Here is a 21,672-nt window from a genome sequence, read left to right on the forward strand (position 1 = left end):
AAGACTCGGAATTCCCATTACACACAGTTTACACTGTGATTCAGATCATCTGACTCAGCTCACCACCAAGAGCCGACTCTTTCGGCTCCCAGACTGTAAGACTGTAAACTTTACTGTGTTACAGTCTGGGAGCCGAAAGAGTCGGCTCTTGGTGGTGAGCTGAGTCAGATGATCTGAATCACAGAAAACACTCGGAATTCCTCTTACGCACACGACTCACAATGATACATTGTGGGAGCTGAAAGAGTCGGCTCTTGGTGGTGAGCTGAGTCAGATGATCTGACTCACAAAAAAGACTCGGAATTCCTCTTACGCAGAGTTTACAGTGTTACAGTTTGGGAGCTGAAAGAGTCGGCTCTTGGTGGTGAGCTGAGTCAGATGATCTGACTCACAGAAAAGACTCGGAATTCCACTTACGCACAGTTTACAGTGTTACAGTCTGGGAGCTGAAAGAGTCGGCTCTTGGTGGTGAGCTGAGTCAGATGATCTGACTCACAAAAAAAGACTCGGAATTCCTCTTACGCAGAGTTTACAGTGTTACAGTCTGGGAGCTGAAAGAGTCGGCTCTTGGTGGTGAGCTGAGTCAGATGATCTGACTCACAGAAAAGACTCGGAATTCCCATTACACACAGTTTACAGTGTTACAGTCTGGGAGCTGAAAGAGTCGGCTCTTGGTGGTGAGCTGAGTCAGATGATCTGACTCACAGAAAAGACTCGGAATTCCCATTACACACAGTTTACAGTGTTACAGTCTGGGAGCTGAAAGAGTCGGCTCTTGGTGGTGAGCTGAGTCAGATGATCTGACTCACAAAAAAGACTCGGAATTCCCATTACACACAGTTTACAGTGTTACAGTCTGGGAGCCGAAAGAGTCGGCTCTTTGTGGTGAGCTGAGTCAGATGATCTGACTCACAAAAAAGACTCGGAATTCCTCTTACGCACAGTTTACAGTGTTACAGTCTGGGAGCTGAAAGAGTCGGCTCTTGGTGGTGAGCTGAGTCAGATGATCTGACTCACAGAAAAGACTCGGAACTTCCATGGCACTGTGCGCAAGCGGAACTGCTTCTCGCACGACAGAGGAAGAGGGAAATTTAAAACTGTAGGCACTATTCAGTGTCAACAACAGCTGTTAGAGGAACGATCCCAAATAGTCCACTGCTTCCTGTTCACGTGCGCTACATAGCTTCGAGCAGCCGTTATGTCTTACCCTATCTAGTGCACTTGTATCAGAAGTACGGCGTCATTTGTAATTCAGCCAGTGGAGTCGCTATGGAAAGAGGACGTCTCAACTTGGAGTTTACTGCAGTGTAATGTAACTAATATACACCGTAATTCATTAAAAAATGGACCATTTACGAGATTCGGTAAATAGCCACGATATTTAAAATATGTTTTTAACTGCAATGTTTGTGAAAGCAACGAATGAAAGACCTAGCTAGTTAGCTAGTGCATCATTATGCTAGCAAGTACAGAACGTTTCATGCTAACATTAAAATATTTTAACGCTAAATTAAATATTCTGTATATGGCATAATAAGTTATTTCACTGCCTCACCACGAACTCTTCTTTACATATTCACTGTTTAGCTATATAACAAACCACTGATTTTTAGCCGCTGTTTAAAAAAGTCCCTTTGTAATCTATTTCTTCATAATAAACATTTAGCCACGTTAATGCTTCTTTAATAGAAAAAAAATGTGGGCAGTTCTTCAGCAGAGAGTCCAAAATTATGAAATTATTAAGATTGCCTTAACTTGTCAGCTCAGTGATATTGCTAAAGTATGGAATTCAAGGCAAAATGTAATGAAAACCATATTTAATAAAAAATCATCACCCCAATTATAGCAATATCGTTTCAGATAAATCTTGTTTGAATTTTAAGAAATGAAAGAACAGTTTTTTTTTCCTGATGTAATTCCGTTACTGACTTTCTTTCCTCGATGAGGAGGAGATGAGTTTATTTCGTAAAATAATGTACAGAATACAAGTATAGTGCACATTAAAATACATGGATAGTACAATAAAGTGTAAACACTTATTTCCATTGTGGTCCAAGTACCTCAAGTGGCAAAAAAAAAGGGGGTGTAAAAAAAGTAAACAAATAAATACATAAAATTATGTCCTCATAAAAATTTTTGTGTTCCGAGTTAAACATAGCCAATTTTTCTATGCTGTTTTAGGGTCAAAAGATACCCCATACAGTGTGAAATTTTTATTTAATGCCATTTATCTTGAGTTCTGCAACTAAAAAAAGTTACCACATTTTGTTGAATGTAATTTCGATACTGAAGAACTACCCTTCTTAGCATGAGTAATTATTGATCATAACATGACAAGATATGGTTACTTAAAATTACATGATGTTGGACACACACTTATACATGAGAGAGAGATAGGGTTAGTCAAAATTATGTTAACACTAATGGATTATTTTTCTCCTGCAGATAGACATACACCATGGGTGACAGATTAAATGGTGCTGTCGCTCACTGGTTTTTGTGTGTTGAACACGATAGCAAACAGGTCGAGACCGTCCTGTAAATCATCTTGCACATATGATGTATGATTTGTGAATAAATGGTTTCTACCATTTAAGTGTTAACATATATAATGAGATGATATATATGGTTAGTCAAAATTATGTTTATATATACAAACAAACACAATTCCTTTGTAGGACTTTTAAGCTTACTAGGAATGCTGCAAGTGAACAGTGTCTTTTTCCGCCCTCCTCCATTTTAGTCCTTGTGTCAGGACTCCCCTTCCAAACACAGCTATATTGGAAGCTTTTACGCACCTCCAGACAAGATTCCCACACAGCTGGTGGGACAGAAGCACCAGTACAAATCCAGCAATGACCTGATGAAAATTAGCAGACAGACATCTCACGCAGGGCCTGACACCGGGAGCAGAGGTGAATGAACTGCTAAGAACTGAAGTGATGCATAAAAACAAGTAACATTGTTGAATATTTATGTATGAGGCTGTTCAGTTCTTTAAGTGCTTGTGTTGCTCGAAACACTGCAATACCTGAAAACTGGGAGAAAGAATCACCGCTGAAGCTTGTTGATCTTAACTAATCTTCATATTCCTATCTGTATCACTGTATTTTTAAATTTATCTTCCTTCCTTCCTTTCATCCATCCGTCCATGCTGTCCATCCTCTCATTTTGAAGTTCTTCAATCCAAATCACAATCAGTCCTGATTAAAGTGATCTAATATCAATATTGTCATATATTATAACACAGTATACTTTTCTGGGCTATCATGGATTCCTTCCTTCAATGTTTGTGTTTACTCTTTAAAATCTTATTTTACAATATTTTGTTTCTTCTTTTCAGTGATGTTCATAAGTACAAATGAATGCACAATGTAAATCATCAAACAAGTTGTTTTTAAATGCAACCCTATTGCTTGGTTACTGATCATGTATTGTAGATATGTTTTTGAGAATTGCAATGCTAATTTTTGTCACGTTACTGCTATGAAATATAGAAGAAAGTGTCCTACATTTTTTTTTAATATATCAGTGGTAATAACAGGCTGGTGTGTGTGTGTGCATGTGTGCAAATAGCAGTGATAGCAGCACTGAAAACTCTGCAGGAGAAGATGAGGAGGCTGGAGCTGGAGCGTATGCAGGCAGAGAAGAATGTGGAGAGGTTTGCTCAGGCTGCCCACCAGTTTGCCAGCTCTGGAAACCAGAGCAGTCAGCAGTTGCAGAACAGAGAGGAAGAATCCTCAAAGAGAAAAGGTATTGCTCTTTTAATTTAATTATGTGTTTATATGAGACATGTGATAGTATATTAGCCAACTCCACATACTTTCTTTTTCTGGTCATAAAGAGCTGGTATCTCAGTTGCACTCAGCAGAAGCGCGGTGCTCTCTGCTGGAAAAACAGCTGGAATACATGAGGAAGATGGTGGAAAGTGCACAGAGAGAGAAAACCACTCCAGTGGACAGAGAGGTATGATGAAATGAAAGTACAACCCCGATTCCAAAAAAGTTGGGACAAAGTACAAATTGTAAATAAAAACGGAATGCAATAATTTTCAAATCTCAAAAACTGATATTGTATTCACAGTAGAACATAGACAACATATCAAATGTCGAAAGTGAGACATTTTGAAATTTCATGCCAAATATTGGCTCATTTGAAATTTCATGACAGCAACACATCTCAAAAAAGTTGGGACAGGGGCAATAAGAGGCTGGAAAAGTTAAAGGTACAAAAAAGGAACAGCTGGAGGACCAAATTGCAACTCATTAGGTCAATTGGCAATAGGTCATTAACATGACTGGGTATAAAAAGAGCATCTTGGAGTGGCAGCGGCTCTCAGAAGTAAAGATGGGAAGAGGATCACCAATCCCCCTAATTCTGCGCCGACAAATAGTGGAACAATATCAGAAAGGAGTTCGACAGTGTAAAATTGCAAAGAGTTTGAACATATCATCATCTACAGTGCATAATATCATCAAAAGATTCAGAGGATCTGGAAGAATCTCTGTGCGTAAGGGTCAAGGCTGGAAAACCATACTGGGTGCCCGTGATCTTCAGGCCCTTAGACGGCACTGCATCACATACAGGCATGCTTCTGTATTGGAAATCACAAAATGGGCTCAGGAATATTTCCGGAGAACATTATCTGTGAACACAATTCACCGTGCCATCCGCCGTTGCCAGCTAAAACTCTATAGTTCAAAGAAGAAGCCGTATCTAAACATGATCCAGAAGCGCAGACGTCTTCTCTGGGCCAAGGCTCATTTAAAATGGACTGTGGCAAAGTGGAAAACTGTTCTGTGGTCAGACGAATCAAAATTTGAAGTTCTTTATGGAAATCAGGGACGCCGTGTCATTCGGACTAAAGAGGAGAAGGACGACCCAAGTTGTTATCAGCGCTCAGTTCAGAAGTCTGCATCTCTGATGGTATGGGGTTGCATTAGTGCGTGTGGCATGGGCAGTTTACACATCTGGAAAGACACCATCAATGCTGAAAGGTATATCCAGGTTCTAGAGCAACATATGCTCCCATCCAGACGACGTCTCTTTCAGGGAAGACCTTGCATTTTCCAACATGACAATGCCAAACCACATACTGCATCAATTACAGCATCATGGCTGCGTAGAAGAAGGGTCCGGGTACTGAACTGGCCAGCCTGCAGTCCAGATCTTTCACCCATAGATAACATTTGGTGCATCATAAAACGGAAGATACGACAAAAAAAGACCTAAGACAGTTGAGCAACTAGAATCCTACATTAGACAAGAATGGGTTAACATTCCTATCCCTAAACTTGAGCAACTTGTCTCCTCAGTCCCCAGACGTTTACAGACTGTTGTAAAGAGAAAAGGGGATGTCTCACAGTGGTAAACATGGCCTTGTCCCAACTTTTTTGAGATGTGTTGTTGTCATGAAATTTAAAATCACCTAATTTTTCTCTTTAAATGATACATTTTCTCAGTTTAAATATTTGATATGTCATCTATGCTCTATTCTGAATAAAATATGGAATTTTGAAACTTCCACATCATTGCATTCCGTTTTTATTTACAATTTGTACTTTGTCCCAACTTTTTTGGAATCGGGGTTGTAAGTAAACACACTCGCGGGTCCAGATATGAAATGGCAAGTAACCTTTGGCTAAAACTTTACACCATCATTCTAATTTATTGCAATTAACTAATACTAAAACTAGGCAATTCTTCAGCAGAGAGGCCAAAATTATGAAATTGCCTTAACTTGCCAGCTCAGTGATCTCGCTGAAGTATGGAATCCAAGGCAAAATGTACGGAAAACCATATTTAAAAATCATCACCCCAATTATAGCAGTGTCACTTCAGAGAAATCTTGTTTGAATTTTAAGAAATGAAAGTTCAGGTTTTTTTCTGATGTAATTCCGTTACTGACTTTTCTTTCCTCATAAAAGATTTTGTGTTCAGAGTTAAACACAGCCAATTTTTTCTATGCTTTTTTTAGGGTCAAAAGATACCCCATACAGTGTGAAATTTTTATTTTATACTATCATCTTGAGTACTGCAACTAAAAAAAAAAAAAGTTACCACATTTTGCTCTGAATGTAATTCCGTTACCAGAGAACTACCCAACTATTACTAAAGCTGGTATGCTTTAGCTGAGTTGAGAATAACTAAAGCTTGGACTTGCTGGAAATTTTGGCTAAAATTCACTGCTTGGTACTGCTTGTTTATTATTCAGTGTGTTCATCTTTTTTGTCTGTCGCAGTGTGTCCAGCAGAAGAAGAAGAACAAACCCACTGAGCCACAGATACAGGCTCAATTGCAGAAACTGGAGGAAGAGTGTATTAAACTAACCAACACACAGTCTGAGGCAGAGGTATGGACTTTCTCACACAAATACATCCATTTAAAGGCTGATTTATATATGCTTAACTATGTGTATGCAAGATGGCCAGTATACACATCCTGCAGTCATTCTGCACAATACTCATACATGTCCTCGGAAATTAACACAACGTAATGCATTGTGTGGCACCCAGTGTTGTTTTCTTTAACGATGACAAAATTATTTCGTTAATGCACCTTTTTTTTCATGACTAAAACAAAACAGTGATGAGCTAAACATAACTCTTTGATCATGAAAATATGACGAGACGTATCTGTTGTTTTCGTTGACGAGACAAGACGAAATTGTTAGTGGGTTGGCTATAGGGCTATCAAAATGCATGGCGTTTCCTCCAACGGTGCGTGCAATCTGTCTGCCAAATGCTGAAAATATCAGCAATGCACCTGCATCCTGTCCTTGTTTGGTCACGCCCACCACCAGGCATTTCACACCGGAGCAGCCACACACAGTTCATGGACCATGGCGGCGGCAACGCCAGCACAAGGGCTTGGTGGGCGGAAAAGACGGGATGATTTATGGACATACTTTACACATAATCCAACAGAAAATAAAACAGAATGCCTTGTAGTGGGAGACAGAGGTACACGCTGTGGCTATAAACTACATGGCAAGAATACAACCTCAAGAGGCATCTAAAGGCTCACCATGCTGCTATTTCTGCGACGGTAAGTTAACGTTACAAGAAGTCCTTAACAGATCATGTATACGTTTGCTAGCTTTGGTTAATGTCACTCAACAATCGGTCTGTGATGAATTTCCTATGAAGTTTTCCAAAACACCGTGACCTGGCAAAAATGAATGGGACCGCTAGCTTCATGCTAAAGTTGGCTTGGTTAAGCTAACTTAAATTCAATTAACATGTCATGAGTAAAACTTGTCCTGCAGGGATTTTTGGTGGGACAGCAACTGAATGCTTTGTCATATATTGACCCATATTTGAGTTACTGTGAAACATACGGGGGGAAATGTAGCTTTTCAGACCTGTTCCTGTGCCTTAATATGTCTAAATGAGCAGCAGCATACCTGGCTACTCTAATGTTAGCAGCATGTTTAGCCATCATATTTACATTAACGGACAGCGTGGTCATCTTCTAGTTGTGTGTTCATCATGACATGTTTGTGCTCTTATCAGCGCATTGCGACATGTTAAATGGAGGCAGAAACACGAGTCTGTGAACAATGGAGTATACACACTAGACAGCGTTTATGTCGAGAGCATGCACACCTAGACAGCGTTTATGTAGAGAACATGCACACTAGACAGTGTTTATGTAGAGAGCAGACAAACTAGACAGCGTTTATGTCGAGAGCATGCACACTAGACAGCGTTTATGTCGAGAGTATGTTATGCACAACTTGTCAACCTCGATTACAATTTCCTATCTCTGTATTGGCCTAATTTAATGTTTTAAAGTAATTATTTTTTCAACTAAAATGAATGACTGACTAAAACTGGACTAAAACCCTTTTCGTTTTCGTCGACTAAAACTAGACCAAAACTATCAAGGATAGAATTGACTAAAATGTGACTAAAACTAATAAGCATTTCGACCAAAAGACTAACACTAAAATCAAAAATGACTGCCAAAAACAACACTGGTGGCACCAAATAAACTAACATCATGTTTCAAACAGCAAACTTAGTTTTACTGAGTACTAACACTAACCATGTTTTCCTCTTACGGTTACTGTTTGAATTTTAAAAACCTCTCATGTAGCCTTTCACCAAACAAAAAGTCTATTTTGATTATTCGTCTTCTGCATTTTCTATATTTGGCAAATACTTCTGAATGTACGGCGAGGGTTTTCGATTTGAGACGCAGGTCATGACAACAATCACAATGATGTCCATACAGTACAGTTACACTTTAAAGGAACAGTCCACCGTATTTCCATAATGAAATATGCTCTTACCTGAATTGAGACGAGCTGCTCCGTACCTATCCGAGCTTTGCGCGACCTCCCAGTTAGTCAGACGCAGTCAGACGCGCTGTCACTCCTGTTAGCAATGTAGCTAGGCTCAGCATGGCCAACGGTATTTTTTGGGGCTGTAGTTAGATGTGACCAAACTCTTCCGCGTTTTTCCTGTTTACATAGGTTTATATGACCAGTGATATGAAACAAGTTCAGTTAAAAAAATTGAAACGTAGCGATTTTCTATGCTATGGAAAGTCCGCACTATAATGACAGGCGTACTAACACCTTCTGCGCGCTTCGGCAGCGCATTGATGCGGAGCTCAGATATCAATGCGCTGCCGAAGCGCGCAGAAGGTGTTAGTACGCCTGTCATTATAGTGCGGACTTTCCATAGCATAGAAAATCGCTACGTTTCAATTTGTGTAACTGAACTTGTTTCATATCACTGGTCATATAAACCTATGTAAACAGGAAAAACGCGGAAGAGTTTGGTCACATCTAACTACAGCCCCAAAAAATACCGTTGGCCATGCTGAGCCTAGCTACATTGCTAACAGGAGTGACAGCATGTCTGACTGCGTCTGACTGACTGGGAGGTCGCGCAAAGCTCGGATAGGTACGGAGCAGCTCGTCTCAATTCAGGTAAGCGCATATTTCATTATGGAAATACGGTGGACTGTTCCTTTAAGGGCCCAGTTAAAGCTTCCTGGCATGTGTTCTTTGAAATTGTACCAGAAAGATGAATGCCCATACACTCATTGGTGATCAAGGTTGAAGGAGAAGTTGGTGATATGCTGAATAGTGTGTGCAAATTATGACCATTTGGTGTGATACGCACTTAATCTGGTGATGTGTGTGGACACAAGAAGATTAAAAAAAACAGTTATCTGATAAATTTGCTCAATTTGTTTATCTGAAAATCCTCTGGGACTGAAATGTTCAGTTGAGAGAGGAACTACTGCATGCACAATAAATATAAAGGGATTGTGGTTTGTAATCATGATTTATAGATATTTATTGTGTTTTCTCAAGAGGAAGATTAAGCTCTTGGAACAGAAGTTACTCGAAGAGGAACATGAGCGCAAACTTGTGCAGGAGAAAGCTGAGGAGGTATGGAACCGGTACAGAAATTGAAACAAGGCTCTCCTTTCCTCAGCAGTCCATCCCTTCAAAAAAAAAAAAGCCAAGGAGGGCGTAAAAGGAGTATAAGTAAATCATGCTTGGGTTCCAGTGTTATGGTTAAAAAAAAAAAAAAAATTGTACGATGGCGAATGTTGCTAACATGGTGGAGGTTTATTTCGCACAAATTCTTTTCCGTAAATGTATTACCAAACCTTAATAAGCATTATTAAGTGCCAGCGTAGTTTAAATACGTTTTGCATTTAATAATGTTGTTTAAGATTTGGTAATACATTTCTGGAAAAAAATTTGTGTGCAATAAACCTCCATTTTAGCAACATGATGGAGGTTTATTTCACACACATTCTTTTCCATAAATGTATTAGGGACATTCCACCGAATGGGTGCCATTTGCTTGTTGTACCACTCCCAAATTAAACTTAATTTGTTATATCTTTTCAACACTGATTATAATAACACACACATTTAACTATTCAAAATGTGTATTGGTCAACCTCAGGCTACATTATTTATTTTTTTACAAGGTTTGGAAGTCAAAGATGGCTGCATACTCTTTATATGAGTAACAGGACTGAGTTTTTAGCCTAGGATTAGCTAATACATGGAATTAAGCCACATGGCGTTATCGCTAATAGCATGACCACACTTAGCACATTCTAGTGATTTACCAAAAATCTGTATTTTTAAAATAAACAAATATCATCTAAGAAATAATTTAAGTAACAGGACAGTGTGCTGACATTGACCTTATCAGTCAAAGTTAAAAAATCATCAAATATACAGAAAAGTAAATGAGAGAACTAACTTTTGGTCTTCCCATGGCCTTCAGAAGACACAACTGATGTAACTTCCTGTTGAGCATGTGATTTGTGGAATGTTCCAAATTTGTCAAATGGGGTAATATGTTTGGGTAACAGGACTGAGTGAAAACCCAGGGACACGACTAAAATGTGTATTTTAACTAAGATATTGTGGATTTCTTATGAAAAAATATATTTAAACCATGGATAGGATATGGAGTCACACAACAGTGCAAAAGAAATACTGTTTCTGAAGGATTTTAATCATAATATTTCATAGTTAAGTATAAAGTTAGAGTGCGGGGACAGGTAACACATTTTTCAGTGTTTTAGGTAGTTTTTATTAATCCTTACAATTATATATCTTAAATTTGAAATCAGATCAATGTGCAGGACATTCTGTGTAATAAGGAAATGTATTTTAAAGTACATTTTTATGTGCATTTATACATATAATTTTCTAGGGACGGAAATGGCACTGATTCGGTGGAATGGCTCATTACCAAATCTTAATAAACATTATGAAGTGCCAGCGTAGTTTAAATAAATTCTGCATTTTCAAATTCATGTTCAAAGTTCCAAGTAGAGTTATGTGTATTATCTGCATCTAAACTTCAAGATTTTTTTTATGGAAATGAGGGATAAATGGAGGTAGGTGTGTGTGAGAGATTATATGAAAATATAGTTTATTCCCCAAATCATTCTGCTTAATGTGGATCTGTGTAACAGTGCATGATCTTTTGCATTGGTTATCTCTTGAGGAACAGTTTTATTGAACACCAAGAAAAGTGTAAGGAGAGCAAGGGTAGAAGGCATTGTACTGGAGATGCCAAACGGGCGTATTTATCAATCATTGGACTGGATGGAACTGCTTCTGTTGTTGTTGTTGTTATGTTTTCTGAATTCAGTTGCAGAGAGAGCTGGAGGCTAATCTGCTATTTTCGGCTGCTGAGGTGAAACCGAAGAAGAAGACGACCAAAGAGAAGACCTTGAGTAAGGTATCAGCTTTTTCAGTTCTTATAGAAGTACAGTAATACTCACCACTAGATGGCACTGTACTCCAAGGCTTTGGTGGATGCACTGTGATTCACAGTAACACTTTGGGATTTGTCATAACATTTAAATGACAATCATAATTTCAGAAATCTGTTAATATGGAGGTTCCTCGACGTGTCCCTAAGGCCAAGCGAATACCGTTCGTCGCTGGAACAGTGAGTATTGATCGTTACACACGTTACGCTTACAAAATATTTGCTTCCTTTGTTCTAATACTGAACTTGTCTTGTGTCAGTCAACAAGCCCTAGTCACTCTGTTAACGCCAACGTTCAGACTGTGCTGCATCTGATGAAGATTAGGCAGCCTCGAATATGTGAGCAGATGCAGTCTGTGCCTGGTTCTGAACCTAAAACACGCAGTGGCTTTCAGCGAGCCCAGCAGTCCCCCAGCGATGGAGCTGCAGCTATGGGCAGCCTTTCTGAACTGCTGCTAGCCCTACAGGATGAACTGGGCCACATGAGCTTGTGGGTAACTGGAATGATGTATATATACTGATATTTATAAAAATGGAGGCCTGAAAGATGGCAATGTGTGGGAAAGAATCATGATCTCTTGAAAATAAGAGAATACAGTGTGGTCAGAAGTTTACATACAGTGACATGAATATCATCTTGGATATGAATGTCATGGCAATATTTGGGCTTTCAGTAATTTCTTTGAACTGTTCTTTTCTGTGGCAGAATGATTGTACAGCATACATTAATTTAAAAAAGAGCACTAGAATTTGGTGTACAAGTTTTAATTTTCTTTGGGTTTTCTGAAATCAACACGGGGTCAAAATTATACATATAGGGTCAAAAATTTACATACGCTCACTTAGATTATTAATTCAGAGATGCTGAAATTTCCAAAATGTCTCTTATCTTGCCAAGGCCGAGGTCTCTTAACTTCCTGTTAGCGATCATGATTGACTACAGCTGGTAGCGTCTCCTGTGCCTTCATAAAAAAGGCTTGTTTACAGCACTCATTGGATTGACCAACCCACAATATAATGGGAAAGTCCAAGAAGCTCAGTGCAGATCTGAAAAAGAGGATCGCAGATATACACAACTCTGGAATGTCTCTTGGAGCCATTTCTAAACAAGTGCAAATTCCAAGACCAGTTCAAACAATTGTAGGGGAGAGCGGGGTAAGATGAGCCACTTTTTACATTTTTCATCATAACTACACGTTAAAGCCATTTTTGCTTCCAGTCTACACACCATACCAAATTTCAAAGTGTACTGTTACTATCTGAGCAAAAAATAATTGATAAGCTCTTATGGTTAGAGTGATATTACCTCTTGGAAAAAAAAATGTCAAGTGGCTCAACTTACCCCATGCACGGGGTAAGATGAGCCACTGTGTGGGGTAAATTGAGCCAACACAAAACATGTTAGGTTAACAAAGTAAACAACTTTTATTATTAGAAATGCAATCAGTGAATCAAGTCAAGTCAATCAAGTGGGGGATAGGGCCGTTGCATAGAGAAGGGGAGATGAAGAGAGAGGTGATAGAACGAGATGGGATAGGGAGGGATAGATAGATGGATAGAGAGAGAGATATGCATAGATAGATAGATAGATAGATAGATAGATAGATAGATAGAAAGAGGGATGGTTAGACAGGGAATGAGAGATGTACTATATTATAGAAATTACTAAAACAGTAGAACAGTGCCAAAAAATCTTATTTCTTTCAGTAGGTTAAAACATGCAGCAATCATTCCATCCATAATAATTTCATCATTATTCAATGTTCCAAGCGTTCAAATTGCAAGGGAACACCATTTGCCTCTCCCTCCGTGCTGTCCCCCCAACAGTAAAGGGGCGGGGCAATTTTTTCACAATATCCTGTCTTGACAGGACAGCCTCATCTTTCTCTTTGAAGACAAAGGTTGGCTTTCTTGCAGAGCCATGGCATGACCGGCTTCTTTTGAGAAATCTTGCCTCTATTTCGAAGACATCCAATTTGATTATCTGGCCAATGAAGAAATGCACTTTCTTCTTCCCTGTGAATTTTGCCACAACATAATCCCCCACATCTAACAACTGGTCTTCCTCATCTGATGTCATATATATATATATATATATATATATATATATATATATATATATATATATATGTGTGTGTGTGTGTTGTTGTCATATATGATCAGTAAATGTGAAAACTTAAGTGTCATCCATATTGGGTAAGCTCAGCCACCAATGGGGTAAGTTGAGCCAGTGGCTCAACTTGCCCCACATCTAATGGCTCATCTTACCCCGTGGCCACCATTTTGTAGAAAAATGCTAATAAAGGGGATTAGGCTAATCAAAATTATTTTTATTAGCATTCATATCATAGCTTAGAAAGCCACTAACTTAACCCTAATGTGTCTAAATATTATTCTACTTTTGTCTTCTCTAAATCATCTTCACTGTGGACAAACATGGAATTGACTTAGAAAGCACAAAAACACATTTTTATAAATATCTCCCTCACCTAGTTTGACATGTGGTGCTCCTCTCCACAAGTGTAAGTAAATGGTCCCGCCCCCCTTTGAATGTGGTCACATGGTCACATTTGTGTACTGTTTCTTAGAAACAGGGGGTGGCTCATCTTACCCCCTGGCTCATCTTACCCCGCTCTCCCCTATCTAAGTTATTTTGAGGTGTCGTTACTTTGCCAAGCCACTTTGCTTCAAGAAAACCCAAACTGTCACCCTCAGCTGAAAGGAAATTGGTTTGGATGGTTAGGAACAACCTGGGGAACCACTCTGGCACAGCCCTGCCATGAACTGGAAGCTGATGAATCACTGTCTACATTTCAGATCACCATGGACTAAGAGGCTGCTATCCAAGAAACAACCCCCTGCTCCAAAATTGACACCTTCAAGCTTAAAGTTTGATGCTGACCACACAGACAAAGAAAAAGCCTTCTGGAGGATAGCTGTATGGTCAGATGAGAGACAGATTGAGTTGCTTGGCCACAATGACCACCATGTACAGAGGGACGCTGTACCAGCTGGTGGTGGTAGGATCATCATGCTCTGGGGCTGTTTTGCTGCCAGTGGAACTGGTTCATTGCACAAAGTGGATGGAATAATGAAGAAGGAGGACTACCTCAGAATTCTTCAGCATAAACCATCAGAAACTGGAACGGGACTTGGGAGTTACAACAGGACAATGAACCCAAACACACATCAGAGCTGGTTGTGGAGGATAAAGCAGGCTAATATTAAGCTTAAAACAAGTCCTGACTTCAACCCGATTGAAAATATATGGACCGTGCTTATAAGTCGAGTCCATGCCAAGAAAAAAAAAATTTAATTGAACTCTACCAATTCTACCATGAAGAGTCATGAAATATTCAACCAGAATTCTGCCAGAAGCTTGTTCATGGTAAACAAAAATGTTTGGTCAAGGTAAATCTTATGAAGAGACGTTTTACCCAATTATTAGGTGTGATGTATGTATGTATGCATGCATGTTTGTTTGTTTGTTTGTTTGTTTGTTTCCCTGTGTTGATTTCAGAAAACCCAAAGAAAATTAAAGCTTGTGCACCAAATTCTGTTTTTTTTAAATTAAAGATGTATGCTGTACATTCTGCCCCAGAAAAAGAACAGTTCAAAGAAATTACTCAAAGCCCAAATATTGCCATGACATTAATATCCGACATTCATGTCACTGTATGTAAACTTCTGACCCCATCTGTATATAGTACTATTGTGTAATTCAGAACCATGTGTGTTGCAGTGAACATCAGGAACTGGTCAGGCAGATAGACGAGACTGATAAACGCGAGCTGAGGGAGGATCTGGAGAGAGAGCTGGACTGCTTGGTCAGGAGGATGGAGGAGAAGGTGGCCCAAATCACCAAGCTACGCAAGCACCAGCAAACTGTAAGTATGTTTCTGTCTATATCTAGAGTTGATTAATTGTATGATTTAAGTTTTCTGAATGTCTAGACTTGGAAGTTTATAAACTAGCTCCACAGTTAGACCAGAAAAACATGTCCTGGAAAGGTATGGAAAAACTATTTTGTGTATTTTATGCTACCAGAGTTGCCAAGTGAAGAAAATTCCTTTTTCAAAGTAGTCAGGAGGTTGACATTTAGACTCGATTTTTATATATATATATATATATATATATATATATATATATATTATAGAGTGCCTTGCAAAAGTATTCATACCCCTTGAACTTTTTCACATTTTTCCACCTTACAACCACGAACTTAAAAGTTTTTTATTGAGATTTTATGTGATGGACCAACACAGAGTAGCACATAATTGTGAAGTGAAATGAAAATGATAAATGGTCTTCAAAATTTTAAACAAATAAAAATCTGAAAAATGTGGTGTGCATTAGTATTCAGCCCCCTGTACTCTGATACCTCCTAAATACAATCCAGTGCAATCAATTGCCTTCAGAAGTCATCTAATTAGTTAATAGAGTCCTACTGTGTGTAATTTACTCTCAGCATAAATACACTTGTTCTGTGAAGGCCTCAGTGGTTTGTTAGAGAACACTGAAGAACAAACAGCATCATGAAGACCAAAGAACTCACCAGGCAGGTCAGGGATAAAGTTCTGGAGAAGTTTAAAGCAGGGTTAGGTTATAAAAAAATATCCCAAGCTCTGAACATCTCAAGAAGCACTGTTCAATCCATCATTCAAAAATGGAAAAAGTATGGCACAACTGCAAACCTACCAAGACATGGCCATCCACCTAAACTGATAGAGTGAGCAAGGAGAGCGCTGGTCAGAGAAGCAGCCAAGAGGCCCATGATCACTCTGGAGGAGCTGCAGAAATCCACAGCTCAGGTGGGAGAATCTGTGCACAAGACAACTATAAGTCGTACACTCCACAAATCTGGCCTTTTTGGAAGAGTTGCAAGAAGAGCGCCATTGTTGAAAGACAGGCATAAGAAATGTAGGGGACACAGCAAACATGTGGAAGAAAGTGCTTTGGTCAGATGAGACCAAAGTTGAACTTTTTGGCCTAAATGCAAAGCGCTATGTGTGGCGGAAAACTAACCCTGCTCATCACCCTGCACACACCATCCCCACTGTGAAACATGGTGGTGGCAGCATCATGCTATGGGGATGCTTTTCTTCAGCAGGGACAGGGAAGCTGGTCAGAGTTGATGGGAAGATGGATGGAGCTAAATACAGGGCAATCCTGGAAGAAAACCTGTTGGAGGCTGCAAAAGACTTGAGACTGGGAAGGAGATTCACCTTCCAGCAAGACAATGACCCTAAACATACAGCCAGAGCTACAATGGAATGGTTTAGATCAAAGAATATTCATGTGTTAGAATGGCCCAGTCAAAGTCCAGACCTAAATCCCATTGAGCATCTGTGGCAAGACTTGAAAATTGCTGTTCACAGATGCTCTCCATCCAATCTGGCTGAGCTTGAGCTATTTTGCAAAGAAGAATGGGCAAAAAATTTCAGTGTCTAGATGTGCAAAGCTGGTAGAGACATACCACAAAAGACTTGCAGCTGTAATTGCAGCAAAAGGTGGCTCTACAAAGTATTGACGCAGGGGGGCTGAATACTAATGCACATCACATTTTTCAGATTTTTATTTGTTTAAAATTTTGAAGACCATGTATCATTTTCGTTTCACTTCACAATTATGTGCTACTCTGTGTTGGTCTATCACATAAAATCTCAATAAAAAACTTTTAAGTTTGTGGTTATAAGGTGGAAAAATGTGAAAAAGTTCAAGGGGTATTAATACTTTTGCAAGGCACTGTATGTGTGTGTGTATATGTGTGTGTGTGTGTGTATATATATATATATATATATATATATATATATATATATATATATATGTATATAAATAAAATATGGGGGGGGGGGCTTATTTCCTGGAATCCTGATCACATGACTAGACCAGCAGGAATGGCTGAAGTACCATCTAACCCCCAACAGACTGCTCTGGGTATGCTGTACGTCGCTCTGGATAAGCGCATCTGCTAAATGCCTGTAATATAATGGCTGATCATCTTGTAGTCTGAGGAAACACAACAGCTGAATGCTTTGTTTCTGTGTGACTGGGTCATCCAAAGAACTGCTTCATTGCTAAAATGGTGTTTGTTTGGTTAGACCTTATAAAAATCTGAGACGGTCATCAGGAAACACCTGAGCTCTTTATTTACAGTGGTATGCAAAAGTTTGGGCACCCCTGGTCAAAGTTATTGTTACTGTGAACAGTTAAGCAAGTTGAAGATGAAATGATCTCCAAAAGGCATAAAGTTAAAGATGACTCGTTCCCTTTATATTTTAAGCAAAAACAATTTTTTAAATTTTCATCTTTTACATTTTCAAAATGACAAAAAAGGAAAAGGGCCCGAAGCAAAAGTTTGGGCACCCTGCATGGTTAGTACCTAGTAACACCCCCTTTGGCAAGTATCACAGCTTGTAAACACTTTTTGTAGCCAAATAATCTTTCAGTTCTTACCTGGGGGATTTTCACACATTCGTCCTTGCATGCACTGCTCTTTTGAGATCTATCCACAGATTTTCAATGATGTTTAGGTCAGGGGACTGTGAGGGCCATGGCAAAACCTTCAGCTTGTGCCTCTTGAGGTATTCCATTGTAGATTTTGAGGTGTGTTTTGGATCATCGTCTTATTGTAGGACCCATCCTCTTTTTAGCTTCAACTTTTTTACAGATGGTGTGATGTTTGCTTCCAGAATTTGCTGGTATTGATTTGAATCCATGCTTCCCTCGACCAATGAAATGTACCCTGTGCCACTGGCTGCAACACAACCCCAAAGCATGATCGATCCACACCCATGCTTCAGAGTTGGAGAGGTGTTCTTTTCCTAGAATTTGGCACCCTTTTTTCTCCAAACATACCTTTGCACATTGTGGCCAAAAAGTTATATTTTGATTTCATCAGTCCACAGGACTTGTTTCCAAAATGCATCAGGCTTATTTAGATGTTCATTTGCAAACTTCAGACGCTGAATTTTGTGACTAGGATGCAGGAACGGTTTTCTTCTGATGACTCTTCCATGAAGGTCATATTTGTTCAGGTGTCGCTGCATAGTAGAACAGTGCACCACCACTCCAGGGTCTGCTAAATGTTTCTGAAGGTCTTTTGCAGTCAAACAGGTTTTTATTTGCCTTTCTAGCAATCCAACGAGCAGTTCTTTCAGAAAGTTTTCTTCATCTTCCAGACCTCACCTTGATCTCCACTGTTTCTGTTAACTGCCATTTCTTAATAACATTACAATCCGAGGAAACAGCTACCTGAAAACACTTTGCTACATTCTTGTAGCCTTCTCCTGTTTTGTGAGCATCAATTATTTTATTATTCAGAATGCGAGGGAGTTGCTTAGAGGAGTCCATGGCTGTTGATTTTAGGGACAACTTTGAGGAGTCAGAGAATTTATACAGCTTTGAAATCTGCATCATCTGACCTTTCCTAACGAAGAATTTGAACAAGTCACAGCTCAATAAGCTAATTAAGGTCTGGAACCTTGGTAAAAGTTACCTGAGAACTCAAATGTATTGGGGTGCCCAAACTTTCGCATGGTGTTCCTTTTCTTTTTTCACTCTCCAATTGTACAAAACAAAATTAATACACAAATCTTGCAGAAAACGCTGAAAAGAAATGTATTGTCTTTACCTTTATGTCTTTTGGTGATCAGTTCATCTTCTGCTCACTTAACTATTCACAGTAACAGACATTTTCAGTAAGGGTGCCCAAACTTTTGCATACCACTGTATGTACTACATCATTTAGTGATTCTGCATAATGTGCTCACAGTGATCATACTATGTATGTTGATTCCATCCAGTTAGAAGGAAGTTGCCTGTTTTCAGTTTTTATACAGCAGTATTTCTGCTCTGAACATCACTCCCAGGTACAGTTGCTATATACAACCCCGATTCCAAAAAAGTTGGGACAAAGTACAAATTGTAAATAAAAACGGAATGCAATGATGTGGAAGTTTCAAAATTCCATATTTTATTCAGAATAGAACATAGATGACATATCAAATGTTTAAACTGAGAAAATGTATCATTTAAAGAGAAAAATTAGGTGATTTTTAAATTTCATGACAACAACACATCTCAAAAAAGTTGGGACAAGGCCATGTTTACCACTGTGAGACATCCCCTTTTCTCTTTACAACAGTCTGTAAACGTCTGGGGACTGAGGAGACAAGTTGCTCAAGTTTAGGGATAGGAATGTTAACCCATTCTTGTCTAATGTAGGATTCTAGTTGCTCAACTGTCTTAGGTCTTTTTTGTCGTATCTTCCGTTTTATGATGCGCCAAATGTTTTCTATGGGTGAAAGATCTGGATTGCAGGCTGGCCAGTTCAGTACCCGGACCCTTCTTCTACGCAGCCATGATGCTGTAATTGATGCAGTATGTGGTTTGGCATTGTCATGTTGGAAAATGCAAGGTCTTCCCTGAAAGAGACGTCGTCTGGATGGGAGCATATGTTGCTCTAGAACCTGGATATACCTTTCAACATTGATGCTGTCTTTCCAGATGTGTAAGCTGCCCATGCCACACGCACTAATGCAACCCCATACCATCAGAGATGCAGGCTTCTGAACTGAGCGCTGATGACAACTTGGGTCATCCTTCTCCTCTTTAGTCCGAATGACACGGCGTCCCTGATTTCCATAAAGAACTTCAAATTTTGATTCGTCTGACCACAGAACAGTTTTCCACTTTGCCACAGTCCATTTTAAATGAGCCTTGGCCCAGAGAAGACGTCTGCGCTTCTGGATCGTGTTTAGATACGGCTTCTTCTTTGAACTATAGAGTTTTAGCTGGCAACGGCGGATGGCACGGTGAATTGTGTTCACAGATAATGTTCTCTGGAAATATTCCTGAGCCCATTTTGTGATTTCCAATACAGAAGCATGCCTGTATGTGATGCAGTGCCGTCTAAGGGCCCGAAGATCACGGGCACCCAGTATGGTTTTCCAGCCTTGACCCTTACGCACAGAGATTCTTCCAGATTCTCTGAACCTTTTGATGATATTATGCACTGTAGATGATGATGTGTTCAAACTCTTTGCAATTTTAAACTCCTTTCTGATATTGCTCCACTATTTGTCGGCGCAGAATTAGGGGGATTGGTGATCCTCTTCCCATCTTTACTTCTGAGAGCCGCTGCCACTCCAAGATGCTCTTTTTATACCCAGTCATGTTAATGACCTATTGCCAGTTGACCTAATGAGTTGCAATTTGGTCCTCCAGCTGTTCCTTTTTTGTACCTTTAACTTTTCCAGCCTCTTATTGCCCCTGTCCCAACTTTTTTGAGATGTGTTGCTGTCATGAAATTTCAAATGAGCCAATATTTGGCATGAAATTTCAAAATGCCTCACTTTCGACATTTGATATGTTGTCTATGTTCTATTGTGAATACAATATCAGTTTTTGAGATTTGTAAATTATTGCATTCCGTTTTTATTTACAATTTGTACTTTGTCCCAACTTTTTTGGAATCGGGGTTGTATAAAGAGAAACCTAATACCATCTTGTAACATAATACACCACATAGGGTTCACATTTGAATCCAGTATCACTTTAAAATTGCATCAAGTAGCCCAGCTCTTTGTCCGTGTTTGCATTTAAACACTGATTTGTACGTCCTTTCGTGTGTCCAGGTCCAAAAGCTGTCCCAGCATAGCCCAAAGCAGAAGCCGAAGCCAAGACGCGTAGCTAGCGCTGACAGCCAGTATTTAAGCAGAGTCCAGGTAGTGCCTACCTCTGTAGGTAAAGCCTCGCCCTCAAGATCACAGGGGCATCAAACAGCTGGGCACGGGCGTCTACAGCTTCTCCGCGACGCCCAGAAAATGCAGTCGAGTCTCCGCCAACAAGATATCAGCTGGGAAACATAAATCCTTAACATCCTACTTGACCTTGAGCAAGGAACAAAGGAAAGAAAGTGTAAACATGTTATAACTGCAATTGCAATGCTGTAAGGAAGTGGAGGACGTCTATCTTGTGAAGTAAGGGCCATAACTGTTGACTTTGGCATAGAATTTTACAGTGGCTGATAGTTGTTGTTTTTGATGTGTTCATGCTTTCCTTGTCAGTCTTGGAATTAAATTTTTTTTCATGCTTTTTATTATATATTGTCTTTGCACTATATAACTATTTAAATATTTTAATAAAATATCATTGTGGACATTTTCACTTTTTCATAGTTGTGTGCTATAACTTGCCCTTTATCTTCATCAATACTGGCTGAAAATTGGGCATTTGTTCATCAGAAGTTGCTTAGATTTTAAATTGGATAAGGGACAGTCCTCTAAGGACAACAGCTCAACCCTCCACAATTTATCTGCTTAAAATGATGTATTAACATTTTTATCCCAGGGGCTTATCCCAGTTTTATTTTATTTTATCCCAGTGATCTTAGTGGGGT

At 39.3% G+C, this 21,672-nt stretch overlaps 1 protein-coding gene across 4 annotated transcripts; it reads left to right on the forward strand.

Moving 5' to 3' along the window:
* The first annotated feature begins 982 nt into the window (after positions 1–982).
* Positions 983–21,437, forward strand: cep57l1 (centrosomal protein 57, like 1). Of its 4 annotated transcripts, none has more exons than XM_060914154.1 (11): positions 983–1,364; positions 2,744–2,915; positions 3,577–3,753; positions 3,845–3,966; positions 6,242–6,352; positions 9,332–9,409; positions 11,148–11,237; positions 11,382–11,450; positions 11,570–11,760; positions 15,013–15,157; positions 20,909–21,437. In XM_060914154.1, the coding sequence occupies exons 1-11, from the start codon at positions 1,344–1,346 to the stop codon at positions 21,140–21,142; spliced, it is 1,410 nt and encodes a 469-aa protein (XP_060770137.1). In that variant the 5' UTR covers positions 983–1,343; the 3' UTR covers positions 21,143–21,437. The 4 variants fall into 4 exon arrangements, with proteins under 4 accessions (XP_060770137.1, XP_060770136.1, XP_060770135.1 ...); XM_060914153.1 differs by having other exon boundaries at positions 3,580–3,753; positions 11,531–11,760; XM_060914152.1 differs by having other exon boundaries at positions 986–1,364; positions 11,531–11,760.
* Positions 21,438–21,672: the final 235 nt, after the last annotated feature.

Source organism: Neoarius graeffei, chromosome 2 (genome assembly GCF_027579695.1).
Source record: "Neoarius graeffei isolate fNeoGra1 chromosome 2, fNeoGra1.pri, whole genome shotgun sequence".
Lineage (NCBI taxonomy): Eukaryota > Metazoa > Chordata > Actinopteri > Siluriformes > Ariidae > Neoarius > Neoarius graeffei.

What these genes read in the sequence shown, in the direction of transcription:
- cep57l1 (XM_060914152.1), top strand. Translation starts at nt 1,344, where the DNA reads ATGGACCATTTACGAGATTCG. An exon ending in GCCTGACACCGGGAGCAGAG is followed by an intron (nt 2,916 to 3,576) that starts GTGAATGAACTG and finishes GTGTGCAAATAG; the next exon opens with CAGTGATAGCAGCACTGAAA. An exon ending in AGAATCCTCAAAGAGAAAAG is followed by an intron (nt 3,754 to 3,844) that starts GTATTGCTCTTT and finishes CTGGTCATAAAG; the next exon opens with AGCTGGTATCTCAGTTGCAC.